This window comes from Mercenaria mercenaria, chromosome 18, assembly GCF_021730395.1.
Source record: "Mercenaria mercenaria strain notata chromosome 18, MADL_Memer_1, whole genome shotgun sequence".
Classification (NCBI taxonomy): domain Eukaryota; kingdom Metazoa; phylum Mollusca; class Bivalvia; order Venerida; family Veneridae; genus Mercenaria; species Mercenaria mercenaria.
Window position 1 is genome coordinate 26,359,275 of NC_069378.1, and position 15,549 is coordinate 26,374,823.

A 15,549-nucleotide genomic window follows, 5' to 3' on the forward strand; every position below is an offset into this window, starting at 1 on the left:
TATTCTAGTTTTCAGTTTTGGGTTAAGTGCTGTTTCTCAACAGTATTTCAGTCATCTAACACCAGGCAGTTAACCTTTGAAGTGTTCCTGGATTCTGTACCAGTACTATTCTCTGCAAGTAACTGCTAACTTCTCCACATGATTCTGAGGACAGTGAATGATTTCAGACACAATGGCTGAAAAGTTTTAATAATAATCATGGCTGGTGATAAACAAGACATTTGCAAATAACAAACAGTGCGCATTACAGTAACACAGCAGTGCTATAAAGTAACACATGTCATAATTTGCTTTCTATTAAGATTTAGAGTTGATTAGCTCCTCCCCCCCACCTCCAAGGAATTTACTGAACCACAGTAAAATATTGATCTAGTGTATAAGTGGTTAAGGTAGCTGACTTGGAATCACTAACCCCCCAACCCCGGACACTGCCTATGGGTTCAGAACCTCGCTTTCGGATACAGTTCTTTCAAATAAAGAAGTCTTCCAGCTAGTTTATTGAAGGATCGTGGTTCTACCGTGGTGTCCATCTGGGTCTGTGATAATTCTTGGAGGGGCACCTTTGGTCTTTCTTCAACATGAAAAGCTTGGAAATTGTCATACGATCAATAGTAACTGTTGTGTTGGTGTGACATTAAACCCCTCCAAAAAAAATCAAAGTAAAATAGGCAGGAAAGAATACCACTTTGTGCATAATTCGTAGATGCATGTATTCAAACAAGAGTGTTGAAATGTCACAATAATTCTGGATTAAACTACTTACCTTATTAAATGTAGCAGATTTACCATATGTTGAGGCCTTCAGGGTTGAGAGTAGATTTTGACAGCAAGTTGGAATTCTATCACCATGTAACAATAATTCCTCTTTCTGTGGACACATTGGTACCTGTAAATATTCATCTACCTGAATAGTATACTGTGCAATCATTTAATTACGTGGGAATAAAATTTTGTGGTTTGGGACAAGATGACTATTTTCTGGAGATAAGAATTTTTGCAATTTAAATTTTGAACGTAAACTGAACGGGAATTTCACCGGTTTGTTGAGATTTACTTTTGTGGATTCATCATTCAAGCATTAATTTGACAAAAATAAGAGTCCCCCATGAAAAGTACTGATTTTACAATAAATCAAGATGATCACTCCTATAAATTTTCATGGGTCTGTCCAGTTTAACTATCAAATTTGGACTGTGTGTGGCATTAATACTTTATGTCTAAGTGTAAAACATGTATGATCATGAAAGTTGAACTGATTACCTAATTCAAAACAGAGTGTGAGGGCCATAGCAACATCAATATATATATATGACCAATAAAAAATCATGGTCAGTCTAAAAGATAATGAGTCTAACACTGCTTTTTAATTTAATGTCTCCTGTACTTTTATACTCCTGATAAAAAATTATTGTAAGACTCATGAATGGAGATACATGTACAAGAAAAAACAGATTTTAAATGGAAGCAAAATTCATACAGAAATCAAAGTTTCTATGTACCTTATTTGAGAAATCTCGAACAGTTCTATACAATTTTTTGCCCTCCTCGGCAAAGTACTCTGCCTGAACAAACAGATCTTGGGTAGTCTTTAAAGGTCCTTCCCCTCGTGTAAACAAATACATGGAAAATGCCATACTGAAACATATAACAAATCATTACAGATCTTGTACTTAAACTTCAATCAAGACCTGCCCAAAGTTGTTATTAAAGTGGTAAAAAATTCATAGACGAGTGGTGGTCTAGTAGATGAGATGTAGGTAGCTCAACCTATATGCTGCATCCGGCTAAGGTAACAACACATAGGCTGAGGGTTTGAATCTTGCTAGTGTCACAACTGCACACTCAACACACAGACTAATAAGGATGTGGCGAGAATCTGAGTACTCTGATATTCACAAGTTAAATATGAAAATCGAGTACGAATATCCATAACCTCTGTGATCGTTGAATCGCGATCTTTGTGAAGAGTTAACCTAATATTAACAAATTTCCATCAAGAAGCTTTATAATAAAATCTGTAAAGAGATCCTTTGGAAGCAACCTTAAAACAAATGTATTTTGTGTTCAATAATATGCTACCACCAAAAAATATTGTTTACAGGAAGTAAACAAAACATTAATTATGTACAGCTAGTAGTTTTGTGATAGATGCATAATTATTTGAATTGCTTTACTCAGATTTCTTCAAACAAGTTTTATACATTGAAATATGAAAATACTTAACAAATAATCAAGGTCTTTGAGTGGTTTATCGTCTAATTTACCAAGGTTCAGAGTTCAGATGTGTAGGAATTGAACCACATGGGCATTAGCCCGAGTGGTTAAATACTGAAGCATCTGAACAATGAACCGTGGTAAATTAGACGATAAATCACATGAAGGCATTGACTGTTTTCATTCTGACATGCTCATTGACATATTTTAATAAATATTATGCTGGACTTCATTTACCCGAGGAGTAATGTATCAGGGGTCATGTGGCAATTTGACGTCATAATTGATGTCATAATGCTCTCTTACCAGTCCACGCATCAACCGTTGTTTATCGCAGAATATACAGAGCTTGATTTCCTTCTTTGTTTAACTGGAAATCAATTCGAGCCATGTTAGAATGCTTAATAATGTGAAGCGATATTGATCGTCTGCAAGTGCCGCAAAATTTTGTCTTCTGCTAGTGACATGCATACTTAGATTCGGAGGTTTTTGATGACAGAATTCCTGTTTCGTAGATAGTCAGGGGTCACGCGCAGGGGTCACCCCATCTAAATGTATGCGCATGGACTTCTTTTTTTTTTTTTTTGCTATTGGGGAGACAATTTTCAGCACTTTATTACGAATTGAAATTACCTGGGCTTTAGTACAGCATGTCAGCTTTTAATCTATGAAAAAATATTTGAGCTCTGGATAAACACAAATCCCACAGGGGTCCGTAACGGACCAAGGGTACATTGATAATTTTGGAACTTCATCAAATCGCTCACAATGTCATTTTTGATGTTGTCTGAGAGTGTCAGTATATGCCTCAGATGTAAGATATAACCGTATTTGAGAGCTGTAAGATATAACCGTATTTGAGAGCTGCAGACCTAGACATTTCAGAAATATTTTCAAAATAAGTTTCGCGTAATAAATGTTGTTTCTACGGAAGCGTGAAAGGGCCATCAGACGCTAATACGTTTTAGTATGTTAAGGCTGCGGAAAGGATATCAAATTCCACATTGCAAATAAAGACTTGTTTTGAACATGCTTAATGTGTTTACCTATGTTAAATAAAGGCATTAGAACATTATTATTACAGAACCTAAAGAAAAACTTCCTACCAAAAGCTTTGGTTCTGAAGAATGATAAATGATTTCCAGTTATTTTATATGTGCAGTTTATCTGAAAGGCTCTGTTACATGAAACAAATTTTTCAAGTTCTGACAGATTTACCTGGACATATTTTTGGCTCTCTTCACAATATCATTATCTGGCTCCTCCCATTTATCAGTCTCTGCATCCATCTCGGAAGTGATTAACTTCATCTCTAGACCTAACTTCGCTATCTTGGCTTGCTCCTGCAAAATATAGTAAGTTTCACTAACAATTCTCGGTTTCCTCTATAGGTATATAATAAAACAAAATAACTGCTGTTCATTTTAACATCACTTATTTATACCTGGACAACAAGAAAAATGGTTTGGACAAGTAAATGAGGGTTAATTTTCTCTATAGAGGAAATACATCAAGTGGTACTTCTGTTTTTAGCCATGGCAGCCCCTAAAAGAGGCCAAGCGGAACCATTTAAATAAAACTGAAAGAAGACTATACACAGATGCTACAGACCGAGTTTGGTGAAGATCCATCTAGTGGTTCCGGAGTGGGAGTCATTTAAAGGAATCTCTCTAATTTCAGCTCTAGCTGCTCCAAAAAGTGGCCATTGGCAAGCTGACAAATTTGAACAAAACTGAGAGATCTGTGCCAGAATGCTACTGACCAAATTTGGTGTCATTCTATTACTTCAGAGAAGATGTTGAAGTGAAAATATTTCCACAGAATAACGGGCAGTGGATGTCGGGTCATCCACCTATACTAAAAGCTCACTCTTAACAGTGTTAGTAATGTAAGGAAAACAGCCAGGGAACTCATGGATTGCTGGAATGAGCCTTGATACTTGAGCTATCAATGCATGAGCTTGAGGTGTTACACTGTATTTATCAGATCTTTATAAAAAATCTTACCTCTGCATCAAGCTTGCCAGGCCTCATTATTTTGGACGTGCTTCCATGTTTCTGAAGTCATACATAAAGAACATTTAAGTCAGAGCTTAATATTCAAAAATACATGTAACCTGTACATATTGTAAAATGTTATAAAAGGAGATTGTGCATAGTTGTCCTGTTCCTTATGAGGAAGACATTTTGTTACCTAAGTGCCAGAAGTGAAGAGCTGAAAGTAATTAATCAGCACTTAAGCACTTTTTAATCTGAGGTGACAATCTCCTTAAGAATTTTAGATTGAAAAATAGAGCACCTTAAAGATGGCCCCTCCCAGAAGGTTCTATTGCTATTTTGCACACATGAAAGTAAAACAAATATTTTGCTTAAATAAATATTTTGACTCACCTTTAACCGAAGATTGGCATATAGTTTTATAATAATTATGTCAATAATGAATTAATGATTTATGAATTGATTGTAATTATTAGGAATGATGGCGACAGAAAATATTGCTGCACTTCTAAACGAAGTTAATGCAAAAATGCACACTGCAACACATTGGGCTGTGACAATCTTTTTTTAGAATTTCAATTAGAACTTTGAATTACCAACTTTTTTATGTTTGCCCTCTTCAATATATAAAATGTACTTATATTCATTAAAAGTGTATTTGATACAACATTAACAATATCTTCCTACAAAAATATTTCTAGTTTAACATAAAAAAATTCTAGTTCTACATAATTTATAATACATTTTAGTTGTAGCTTCTAACCTGCTGTCACAGCCCAACTAAATGCTTGCCATCCAGCCTTCGTTAAAGCCTTTATTTCTCTAACAATAACACAACTATGACAAGTGTTTTCTAACTAAACTGTACAAGCTATAATATACATTCCATCTACTCGCAGGAACTTATTATTCTACAACACACACCTGTACGTCAAGCAGTCTAAGACATTACACTCACATTCCTAAACTGTTTTAAACCTTAAAACTCTCATTTCATATGTACCGTATTAACGTAATGTGGATATAATGAAGTAAACAAGGCAGTCTGAAAGACAGCTAAATCCCCCGCCACTGCTATGGATAGTGAAAGCGTAAACCCTTGACCTTTAGCTGTGACCTTGACCTTGAACTGACATGGCTGGCTCATGAATTCTACACAACGTCTTGATGAGGTGATCACTTGACCCAAGTTTTATAAAATTCCTTCAAGGGGTTTAGGAGATAGAGAGCGGACACGAAATGGAAGGCTAAAACCTTTGACCTCGAGTTGTGACCTTGACCTTGAGTCGGCATGGCTGACTCGTAAGTTCTGCACATCGCCTTGATGAGGTGACCATTTGACCCAATGTTGATGAAAATCCTTCAAGGGGTTTAGGAGATATAGAGCGGACACAAAATAGAAGGCTCAAACCTTTCACCCTAAGTTGTGACCTTGACCTTGAGCCAGCATAGCTGACTCATGGGTTCTACATATCGTCTTGATGAGGTGATCATTTGACCCAAGTTTTATAAAATTCCTTCAAAGGGTTTAGGAGATATAGAGCGGACACAAAATGGAAGGCTCAAACCTTTGACCTTGAGTTGTGACCTTGACCTTGAGCCGACAAGGCTGACTCATGGGTTCTGCACATCGTCTTGATGAGGTGATCATTTGACCCAAGTTTCATGAAAATCCTTAAAGGGGTTTAGGAAATATGGAGCGGACACGAAAGTGTTACGGACAGACGAAAGGACGGACGGAGACCATTCCTATAACCCCCCACCACTTGTGGCGGGGGATTAATTAATAGGTCCCAAGGAAATCATGTTCAGCATGCTCAACTGTATTAAGGTAAAATATATACATTATCCTAATAAGCCTGTCAATTCAACTGTATGAAACTTCACCCCACCACATTGTCTGCTTTGACTATAAACAATGTTAAAAGTTTATAACCTAGACCTGTATGCATTATATCAAAAGGCAAAAGTAGAATTATCTTTTCTCTCAAAGTGTATATTAGCTCACAGGAAGATTTATAGAAACACTGAGTTGAGTCTCTCCATTATATATACATTCTATATATAGAAGCAACCTTTTTATCATGAAAAAAGAAGTAAGGGAAGATAGGATAAAACCTTACACTTTACATATTAATTGCATTATAACTTGCATGCTGTGTCTCTCATCATGCAGTCTGTTAAATAAACAGCAGCAAAAATGTGTACAAAAGTCTACAAGTTAAAGTTAAAAGGTGACAGGCTATAAGAATGGTGCGTGGTGAAAGGCTGTTATACAATGTGTCCAAGACAAAATATCTTGCTTCTAACCATTAACATAATCATGGATAAAGGGTCAAAGTCAAGTTACAGCTACAACACGTAGCAGCTGGCTTAAACATGTCACAGCTGGCTAAAACTTGACAGCCAATACATGTAACAGCTGACTAAAACATGTGACAGCTAGCTAATACATGTAACAGCTGGCTAAAACATGTAACAGCTGACTAAAACATGTGACAGCTGACTAAAACATGTGACAGCTGGCTAAAACATGTGACAGCTAGCTAAAACATGTAACAGCGAGCTAAAACATGTAACAGCTGACTAAAACATGTAACAGCTGGCTAAAACATGTAACAGCTGACTAAAATATGTGACAGCTAGCTAATACATGTAACAGCTGGCTAAAACATGTAACAGCGAGCTAAAACATGTAAAAGCTTGCTAAATTATGTAAAAGCAAGATTAAACATGTAATAGCTGGCTAAATTATGTAACAGCTAGCTAAAACATGTAATAGCTGGCTAAAACATGTAACAGCTAGCTAAACTATGTAACAGCTGGCTAAAACATGTAATAGCTGGCTTAAACATGTAACAGCTGGCTAAAACATGTAATACCTGCTTAAACATGTGACAGCTGGCTAAAACATGTAATACCTGCTTAAACATGTAACAGCTGGCTAAAATGTTTAACAGCTGGCTAACAAAACATGTAACAGCTAGCTAAAACATGTAACATCTGGCTCAAACATGTAACAGCTGGCTAAAACATGTAATACCTGCTTAAACATGTTTATTTGTTTGTTTGTTTTGGGTTTAATGCCATTTTTCAACAGTATTTCAGTTATGTAACGGCGGGCAGTTATCCTAACCAGTTTTCCTGGATTCTGTACCAGTACAAACCTGTTCTCCGCAAGTAACTGCCAACTTCCCCACATGAATCAGAGGTGGAAGACTAATGATGTCAGACACAATGTCGTTTATCAAATAGTCACGGAGAACATACGCCCCGCCCGAGGATTGAACTCAAGACCCCGCGATCCGTAGACCAACGCTCTTACCTACTGAGCTAAGCGGGCGGGCTGCTTAAACATGTAACAGCTGACTAAAACATGTAACAGCTGGCTAAAACATGTAATAGCTGGCTTAAACATGTAACAGCTGAATTAAACATGCAATAGCTGGCTTTAATATGTAACTGCTGGCTAAAACAAAGTAACAGCAGCTGCTGGCTAAAAAACATGAAACAGCTGGCTAAAAGATGTAATAGCTGGCTTAAACATGTAACAGCTGACCAAAACATGTAACAGCTGGTTAAAACATGTAATGGCTAAAACAACATGTAATTGCTGGTCTTTCTGAAAGTAAAAATATTTTTCTACAGTGCAAAAATGGAGGGAAAAAAAGCTAACAAGGTATACAATTAACATCTTCAAAGCAAATTTAAAGCTATAACTACAAGCATATTAAGTTCTACAGGTAGGTAGAAATGAAACTTCAAACTTAGAAAACTACACTGCTGTAAATCATACATTAAAGAAAAAGAAACAAGCAGTATGATTATAGATTAATGGTACATGAAAAATGAGAAAAAACTTGCAATGCATAACAGTTCAAATTACCATCTTGAAATAAATTAACAGTTCTATACATATATGTATGATGAATATGTACTTGGACAATCACAAAAAAAGTAGACAAAATATTTAAACAGAAAATAGAGACAAGAAAACTGTGAAAATTTGGACAAAGACGCCTACTTCCTTATCAATGCTAATTAATGTTGTTTTTGTGTTGCACCTTATTAATTGCCCAAAGTCTCCTGTATGTAGCACCTTACCGCACAAAAACCCTAAGCTTTGATACAAGTTAGTTAAAATTTGCTTGCTTGCTGAGACTGGTGACATATAGCTGAACCTGCCTTAACCGTCACCTGTATTAAACAGCCATATGCCTTAAGGATCAAGTCAGCCAACCATCAAAACTGGCCTTCTGTTCTCTGTTCAGCTTATCTTAACAAGCCACCTGCCTTAAGCAGTCACCTGTCTCAAGCAGCCACCTGTCTCAAGCAGCCACCTGTCTCAAGCAGTCACCTGTCTCAAGCAGCCACCTGTCTCAAGCAGTCGCCTGTCTCAAGCAGCCAGATTGTGTTACTCCCTTGGTTGGCTGCTTAATACAGGTTTGACATGATTTAACCCTTATCCTGCTAAATTTCTATAATGAACTTGTCCAAGTCAGCATCTTTTACTGCTTGATCCTAAAAGCCCTCATTAAGTTAAAGAAACAGATAAAACACATGTTAAATGAAACATGCCTCTGGGACAGACTTCAATACAGAAACAAGTACTTATTTGAACTATTTTCTGTCTTAAATTGGAAAATACCATTTTAAATAATTACATCAAGGAAGAATAGGCCCATTTGGGTCTAAGTCACTCACCTGTGGAGAATTTTGACTTTTTGACACTGCTTCTGACCAAGTTTGGTGAACATTTATTAAGCAAGAAGTTTTTTTTTTTTCTACCTTTTGCTGTGATGACCCCAAAATGCAAATTTTAAACCATTCAAACAATTTTTTATGAGGCTTATACAGAACAAGTTCGGTGAATATCCAAGCACTTCATTAGAAAAAAATCATTTAAAAGTTTTTGTCAAGGTAGTAGAACCATTGAATAAACCTGAGAGACCCATACAAGGATGCTACAGACCAAGTTTGGTGAAGATCCATCAAGTGGTTCATGAGAAGAAGTAAGATGAGGGGTTTTCCAATTTTCATTCTTTGCAGCCCCATGAAGGGGCCAAATGAACCATTTAAACAAACTAAGAGAGGGATATACAAGGATGCTATGGACCAAACTGTGTTGACTCAGGATGACAGATAATGGATGCTGGACCATCCACCTATACTAATAGTTCATCCTGAATGAAGTTCAGGTGAGCTAAAAAATGAAAAGAAATTCCTAAGACTTTATATACTAAAAGTAAATTCAATGAATATCCCTTTTATAACATGACCACAGCATTATACTTTCACAAACCGTATTAATTACAAAAACATTCATCAATTAGCATCAAAATGGAAGAACAAGAAACAGAGTTCTAGATTTATGTTGAGTATAATTTACTTACGTTCGCTACAGGTTGTGAGGCCTTTAAGTTTAAAATAAAAATTTGTTATTTCTCCACACTTTATTTTATATTCATTTACTATCCATTGTATCATGCTTTTGTATATTTTGTTTTCTATGAAGACCTGTAATGGTTTCAATTACACGGACTTAGCTAAAACTCTAACCCCTTCATTAAACACAGCAAAACTGCAAGGTATAAAATCTGTACAAATTTAAATAATCATAAAAAGGGATTTCTGAAACTCATGTACCTTGAAAAATCTTTAAATTTAAAGTGAAATATAGAGAAATAAACTTGTATGAAAGCCAGCAAATTTAATACGTCAAAAACATTTGTAGAAAATACATTAATTTTTTTCTAAGTAAACTCTCAACCACCCTGATTACAACACAATTCATCTGTTCCTCCTGATACCAAGTCTCAAATTCACTTAGAAATGCAACAGCTCTTTTAAACAGTACCTAAGGTAGAAATCAGCAAGGAGTGGTTCTCTAATTTATAAGACTAAGGTGTCGGATACTCAACCCGAAGGTCATCGACTCTGGCCCCACTGGGGTCAAGACCTTCTCATATGAATCCAGCACTAGTTTTTCCAGGGAGCGGACTCATAAGTGATTCAAATAAGCCGATACCTTTCATCATAGTCAAGCTAAGATCAGTAAGTTTAAACTAAATCTGCAACAAATAGCTAACTAAAATTACCAGAATTTCGTATAAAGCAGAGCAGTGATCATCCATCCTCACTTAGAAAATCAACCTGTTTTTCTGCAAAACTACATAGCATTCTTAAATGATCATTTTTCATTTCACTGTATAATTTCATAGTTGACTGAAGCAGAACTGGTTTCTTCACCTTTAAAAGAAATCAGTTCTTCTTTTGATACTAAAAATCAGAATTAATGAGAGGGGTTTATTTCTGCTATATATACTCTAGCTGTACATACTCAAGAGTATATTTTCGCTATATTCTCTAAAGATGCCTATCCACAAGGGGTATATTATCACTATAATATTCTCTAGCCATACGTATACATGAGGGGTATATTTTCACTATATAGTCTAGCCGTAAGTATTCACGAGGGGTATATTTTCACTATATTCTCTAGCCATATGTATACATGAAGGGTATATTTTCACGATATACTCTAGCCATAGGTATTCACGAGGGGTATATTTTCACTTATTCTTTAAACTGTACATATTCACGAATGGGTTATTTTCACTTTATTTTCTAGCTGAATGAATACTAGCAAAAGTGCTACTATTTAGCAAAAATAGATCTATCTTTCCAACAAATTTGGCCACGTATTGTGAATATTCAGAATTATGAACCAATCCCAAATATAAGCATTACGATCTTTCAGCCTAATGAATGTATCTGATTTTACAGCAACTTACCCCTGGTCTTGGTAGAGACATGTACACAAGTCTGTCAGTTTTGCCTTGACAGAAATCATTGACTTCTTTCACAAGAATAGATAAATCATTGATCTGTGACTCCCAGGCATCAGCAAACAGATCCAGGTTCTCCTTGGCTATCTTACTGGCTGGGTACTGGGCTAGAGTTCTTGCCGCATGTAGTATCTGTAAATATAAACAGTATAACCTCTGTTGATGATACCCAACATAGTCAGAGGTCCTCCCTCAAGAGCACATACCCCTCTGCAAAGACAAACATCTCAAAGAGCATAATTATACCTCTCTGTTGCCAAAGTAAAGCTTATACAGTCAACTGGATGCTGCCCATGTTAAGCACATTAGTCAAAAGGATACTGCCCATTTTAAGCATGAACAGTCAACAGGATGCTTCCCATGTTAAGCACATAAAGTCAACAAGATGTTGCCCATGTAGAGCACAGTCAACAGGATGCTGCCAATGTTAATCACATACTGTCAACAGGATGTTGCCCATGTAGAGCACAGTCAAAAGGATGCTGCCCATTTTAAGCACATACAGTCTACAGGATGCTGCCCAAGTTAAACACATACATTCCATTCAAAAGGATGCAGCCAATTTTAGCACATACAGTCAACAGGATGTTGCCAATGTTAAGCACATGTATACAGTCAAAAGGATGCTGCCCATATGCTAAGCACATACAGTTAACAGGATGCTGCCCATATGCTAAGCACATACAGTTAACAGGATGCTGCCCATGTAGAGCATATACAGTCAACAGGACGCTGCCCATATGCTAAGCACATACAGTTAACAGGATGCTGCCAATATGCTAAGCACATACAGTTAACAGGATGCTGCCCATGCAGAGCACATATAGTAAACAGGATGCTGCCCATGTAGAGCACATACAATCAACAGGATGCTGCCCATATGCTAAGCACATAAAGTTAACAGGATGCTGTCCATTTAGAGCACATATAGTAAACAGGATGCTGCCCATTTAGAGCACATATAGTAAACAGGATGCTGCCCATTTAGAGCACATATGTAAACAAGGAGCTGCCCATTTAGAGCACATATAGTAAACAGGATGCTGCCCATTTAGAGCACATATAGTAAACAAGGAGCTGCCCATTTAGAGCAAATATAGTAAACAGGATGCTGCCCATTTAGAGCACATATAGTAAACAAGGAGCTGCCCATTTAGAGCACATATAGTAAACAGGATGCTGCCCATTTAGAGCACATATAGTAAACAAGGAGCTGCCCATTTAGAGCACATATAGTAAACAGGATGCTGCCCATTTAGAGCACATATAGTAAACAGGATGCTGCCCATTTAGAGCACATATAGTAAACAGGATGCTGCCCATTTAGAGCACATATAGTAAACAGGATGCTGCCCATTTAGAGCACATATAGTAAACAGGATGCTGCCCATTTAGAGCACATATAGTAAACAGGATGCTGCCCATTTAGAGCACATATGTAAACAAGGAGCTGCCCATTTAGAGCACATATAGTAAACAGGATGATGCCCATTTAGAGCACATATAGTAAACAAGGAGCTGCCCATTTAGAGCACATATAGTAAACAGGATGCTGCCCATTTAGAGCACATATAGTAAACAAGGAGCTGCCCATTTAGAGCACATATAGTAAACAGGATGCTGCCCATTTAGAGCACATATAGTAAACAAGGAGCTGCCCATTTAGAGCACATATAGTAAACAGGATGCTGCCCATTTAGAGCACATATAGTAAACAGGATGCTGCCCATTTAGAGCACATATAGTAAACAGGATGCTGCCCATTTAGAGCACATATAGTAAACAGGATGCTGCCCATTTAGAGCACATATAGTAAACAGGATGCTGCCCATTTAGAGCACATATAGTAAACAGGATGCTGCCCATTTAGAGCACATATAGTAAACAGGATGCTGCCCATTTAGAGCACATATAGTAAACAGGATGCTGCCCATTTAAAGACCGCATCACAATCTAGTGACCTACTTTTTTCCCTCAAATAAACTTCATGAATATCTTTTTGATAATACAGATAGATGTATAATACAGCTATGCTAATAGATAATAAGCTTACAATTTTAAGCTCATCCACTATGACACTGTCAATTTGTAACTAGATACTTGTATTTCTCATTTCCTATGCAAATTTTGTATAATTAATACAATGGAAAACAAAAGAATACAGGTGTTCCGTGGTTGGTCTTTAAAGCATGCACTGTAATCAGTCTTTATTTTAACAGTCATAGCAAATAATTCTGTCTTTCTATAAAGTTAGAACTTAAAAGGAACACAGGTCAAGGTAAATTTGTTCTGTTTAATGCCATTTGCCTTCTACACACTTTGCTATTTGCCTTCTACAATTCCTAATGCATTTCATACATAAATGAGAACTACAAAACTGCTTCATTGTTTCTTTTTTTTGTTTTGGGTTTAACGCCGTTTTTCAACAGTATTTCAGTCATGTAACGGCGGGTCTTCATTGTTTCATCAACTGATAAATTATGTGTACTTACCAATGGTCCCATAGACCTCAGTATAATCTCATTGTGCTCAGCTGTGATGACTAGAGGTTCAGTAGTGGCAATATGGCGGAACAGTTTACACACCTATAAATAGAATACATATGTGAAATATGTACAGGGTAAACAGTTTACACACCTTTAAATAGAAAATATATATATATGTGTAAAATATGACTGGGTAATCAGTTTATACATCTATAGAGAATGCATATATGTTACTATGAACAATGGGTATGATTTATACCTTAAATATTTCAGAATCATTTTTCAAAATAACAAGAGGCATATAACAGCCATACAGAAACTTGCCTAACCGTGACCTTTTGACATCAAATATATGCCAAGTTTGGAGAAGATCTATCAACTGGTTCATGAGGAAAAGTTTTATAACCCTTACCATACTAGACACCGTTGGTTCTGACTTTGCGACCAGTGCAGATCATGATCAGTCTGCACATCCATGCAGTCTGATCATGAGCTGCACTGTTTGCTATTCAGCCAGTATCTTTTTATTAAGCACCCCTGTTAACAGTTTCCAAATTGGAAGATGGACAAGTTCATTACAGAAATTAGGCACGGTAAGGGTTAAAGGTTTATCTTCAACTATGACTGTCCTTTAAAGGAACCAATCAGAACCATTAGAACAAAGAAGAGAGGGCTACTGCTCATGTTTGAATAAAATCCATAACGTGGTTCAAGAAAACAGTTGTTTACATAGTTTTGTTTTACTTTTAGCTCCCTAAATATGGAGTCCATTTAATAAATTTAATGTATTTAATAAATTTCAGTTATAACTAAAGGCTTAATAAAACAAGTTTACTCTGTGTACTGGAAAACAAAACTTCCTTTACATCATTGGACAAATATTAGGACGTTTATCAGTGAACTGCTAATAATTAATTCAAACCTCTTCAAGCTGATCTATATGCTCCTCAAACTTGACAGAAAGTTCATCAACAGATCCCACCTCCCCGGCAATACCAGCAGTTTGTAGATTTCTCAGCAGAACATGATCTTCGTTACATTTAAACAACTCAGATGCCTGATCCATTGCCGTCTCTTGCAGCTGCAACATTACAAAAGATAGATGGAATGGAGATAACCAGTGTTCCTGGCTTCCTTACCGTTCTCTGACAACTTCTTCACATGAATCAGAGGTGAAGGACAAACAGCCTTTGAGGACATAAGATAATGCTTCATCAAGAACTTAAATGTGCCAACTCCTAATTGGAAAATTTCTTATATATGTATTTAGCTATCCGCGCTCAAATGTATTAATTTAAAGTCATGGTACTGTATACATTCCTGATCAAGATTCCAAATCCAGGCACTGTATAGATTCCGTCCAGACATTGTATATAATTCTCAGGTCCAAGCACTGTACAAAGCCCAGGTCCAGGCAATGCATTGATTCCTAGTACAGGTACTGTATAGACCCCAGGTCACAAAAATTGCCATATGTATAACATGGCTGTCGAAAACAACCCACACAGCCAATACATGTAAAATTCAAAATAGGAAAATCAAACCAGATGTATTAAAATGAATGTAAATAACAGAAGTACCTGTTTCTTCAGGGACTTGGATACTTCTAAAGTTTTCAGGATACAAGTTTCAAGCTCCTGTGTGGCTATTGAATCTTTATGCATCTGTAAAATAAACAAGAGGACCATGATGGTCCTGAATCACTCACCTCTTCCCACATGACCCAGTTTTGAGTATGACGTCGCTTTTTCTATTATTCGACATAGTGACCTAGTTTTTGAGCTCATGTGACCCAGTTTTGAACTTGATCTAGATATTATCAAAAAAAAAATTCTGACCAATTTTCATGAAGATCCATTGAAAAATATGGTCTCTAGAGAGGTCACAAGGTTTTTCTATTATTTGACCTATTGACCTAGTTTTCAAAGGTATGTGACCCTGTTTTGAACTTTAACTATATATCATCAAGGTGAACATTCTCACTAATTTTCATGAAGATCTCAT

The 15,549-nt window shown here is 36.5% G+C and overlaps 1 protein-coding gene across 2 annotated transcripts in view; it reads right to left on the reverse strand.

The window, feature by feature from the left end:
- LOC123538056 (alpha-catulin-like) overlaps positions 1–15,549 on the reverse strand; it is a 55,969-nt gene that overhangs the window by 4,484 nt on the left and 35,936 nt on the right. Inside the window, exons 8-16 of one of the 2 annotated variants that reach the window (XM_053529521.1) lie at positions 15,126–15,209; positions 14,468–14,626; positions 13,552–13,644; positions 11,006–11,191; positions 9,605–9,625; positions 4,221–4,271; positions 3,433–3,557; positions 1,500–1,635; positions 764–886 (exon numbers count right to left, since the gene is read on the reverse strand). In XM_053529521.1, the coding sequence (XP_053385496.1) occupies positions 764–886; positions 1,500–1,635; positions 3,433–3,557; positions 4,221–4,271; positions 9,605–9,625; positions 11,006–11,191; positions 13,552–13,644; positions 14,468–14,626; positions 15,126–15,209 (978 nt within the window). The remainder of the gene's footprint in view (positions 1–763; positions 887–1,499; positions 1,636–3,432; positions 3,558–4,220; positions 4,272–9,604; positions 9,626–11,005; positions 11,192–13,551; positions 13,645–14,467; positions 14,627–15,125; positions 15,210–15,549) is intronic. The other variant, XM_053529522.1, reaches the window with a different exon arrangement.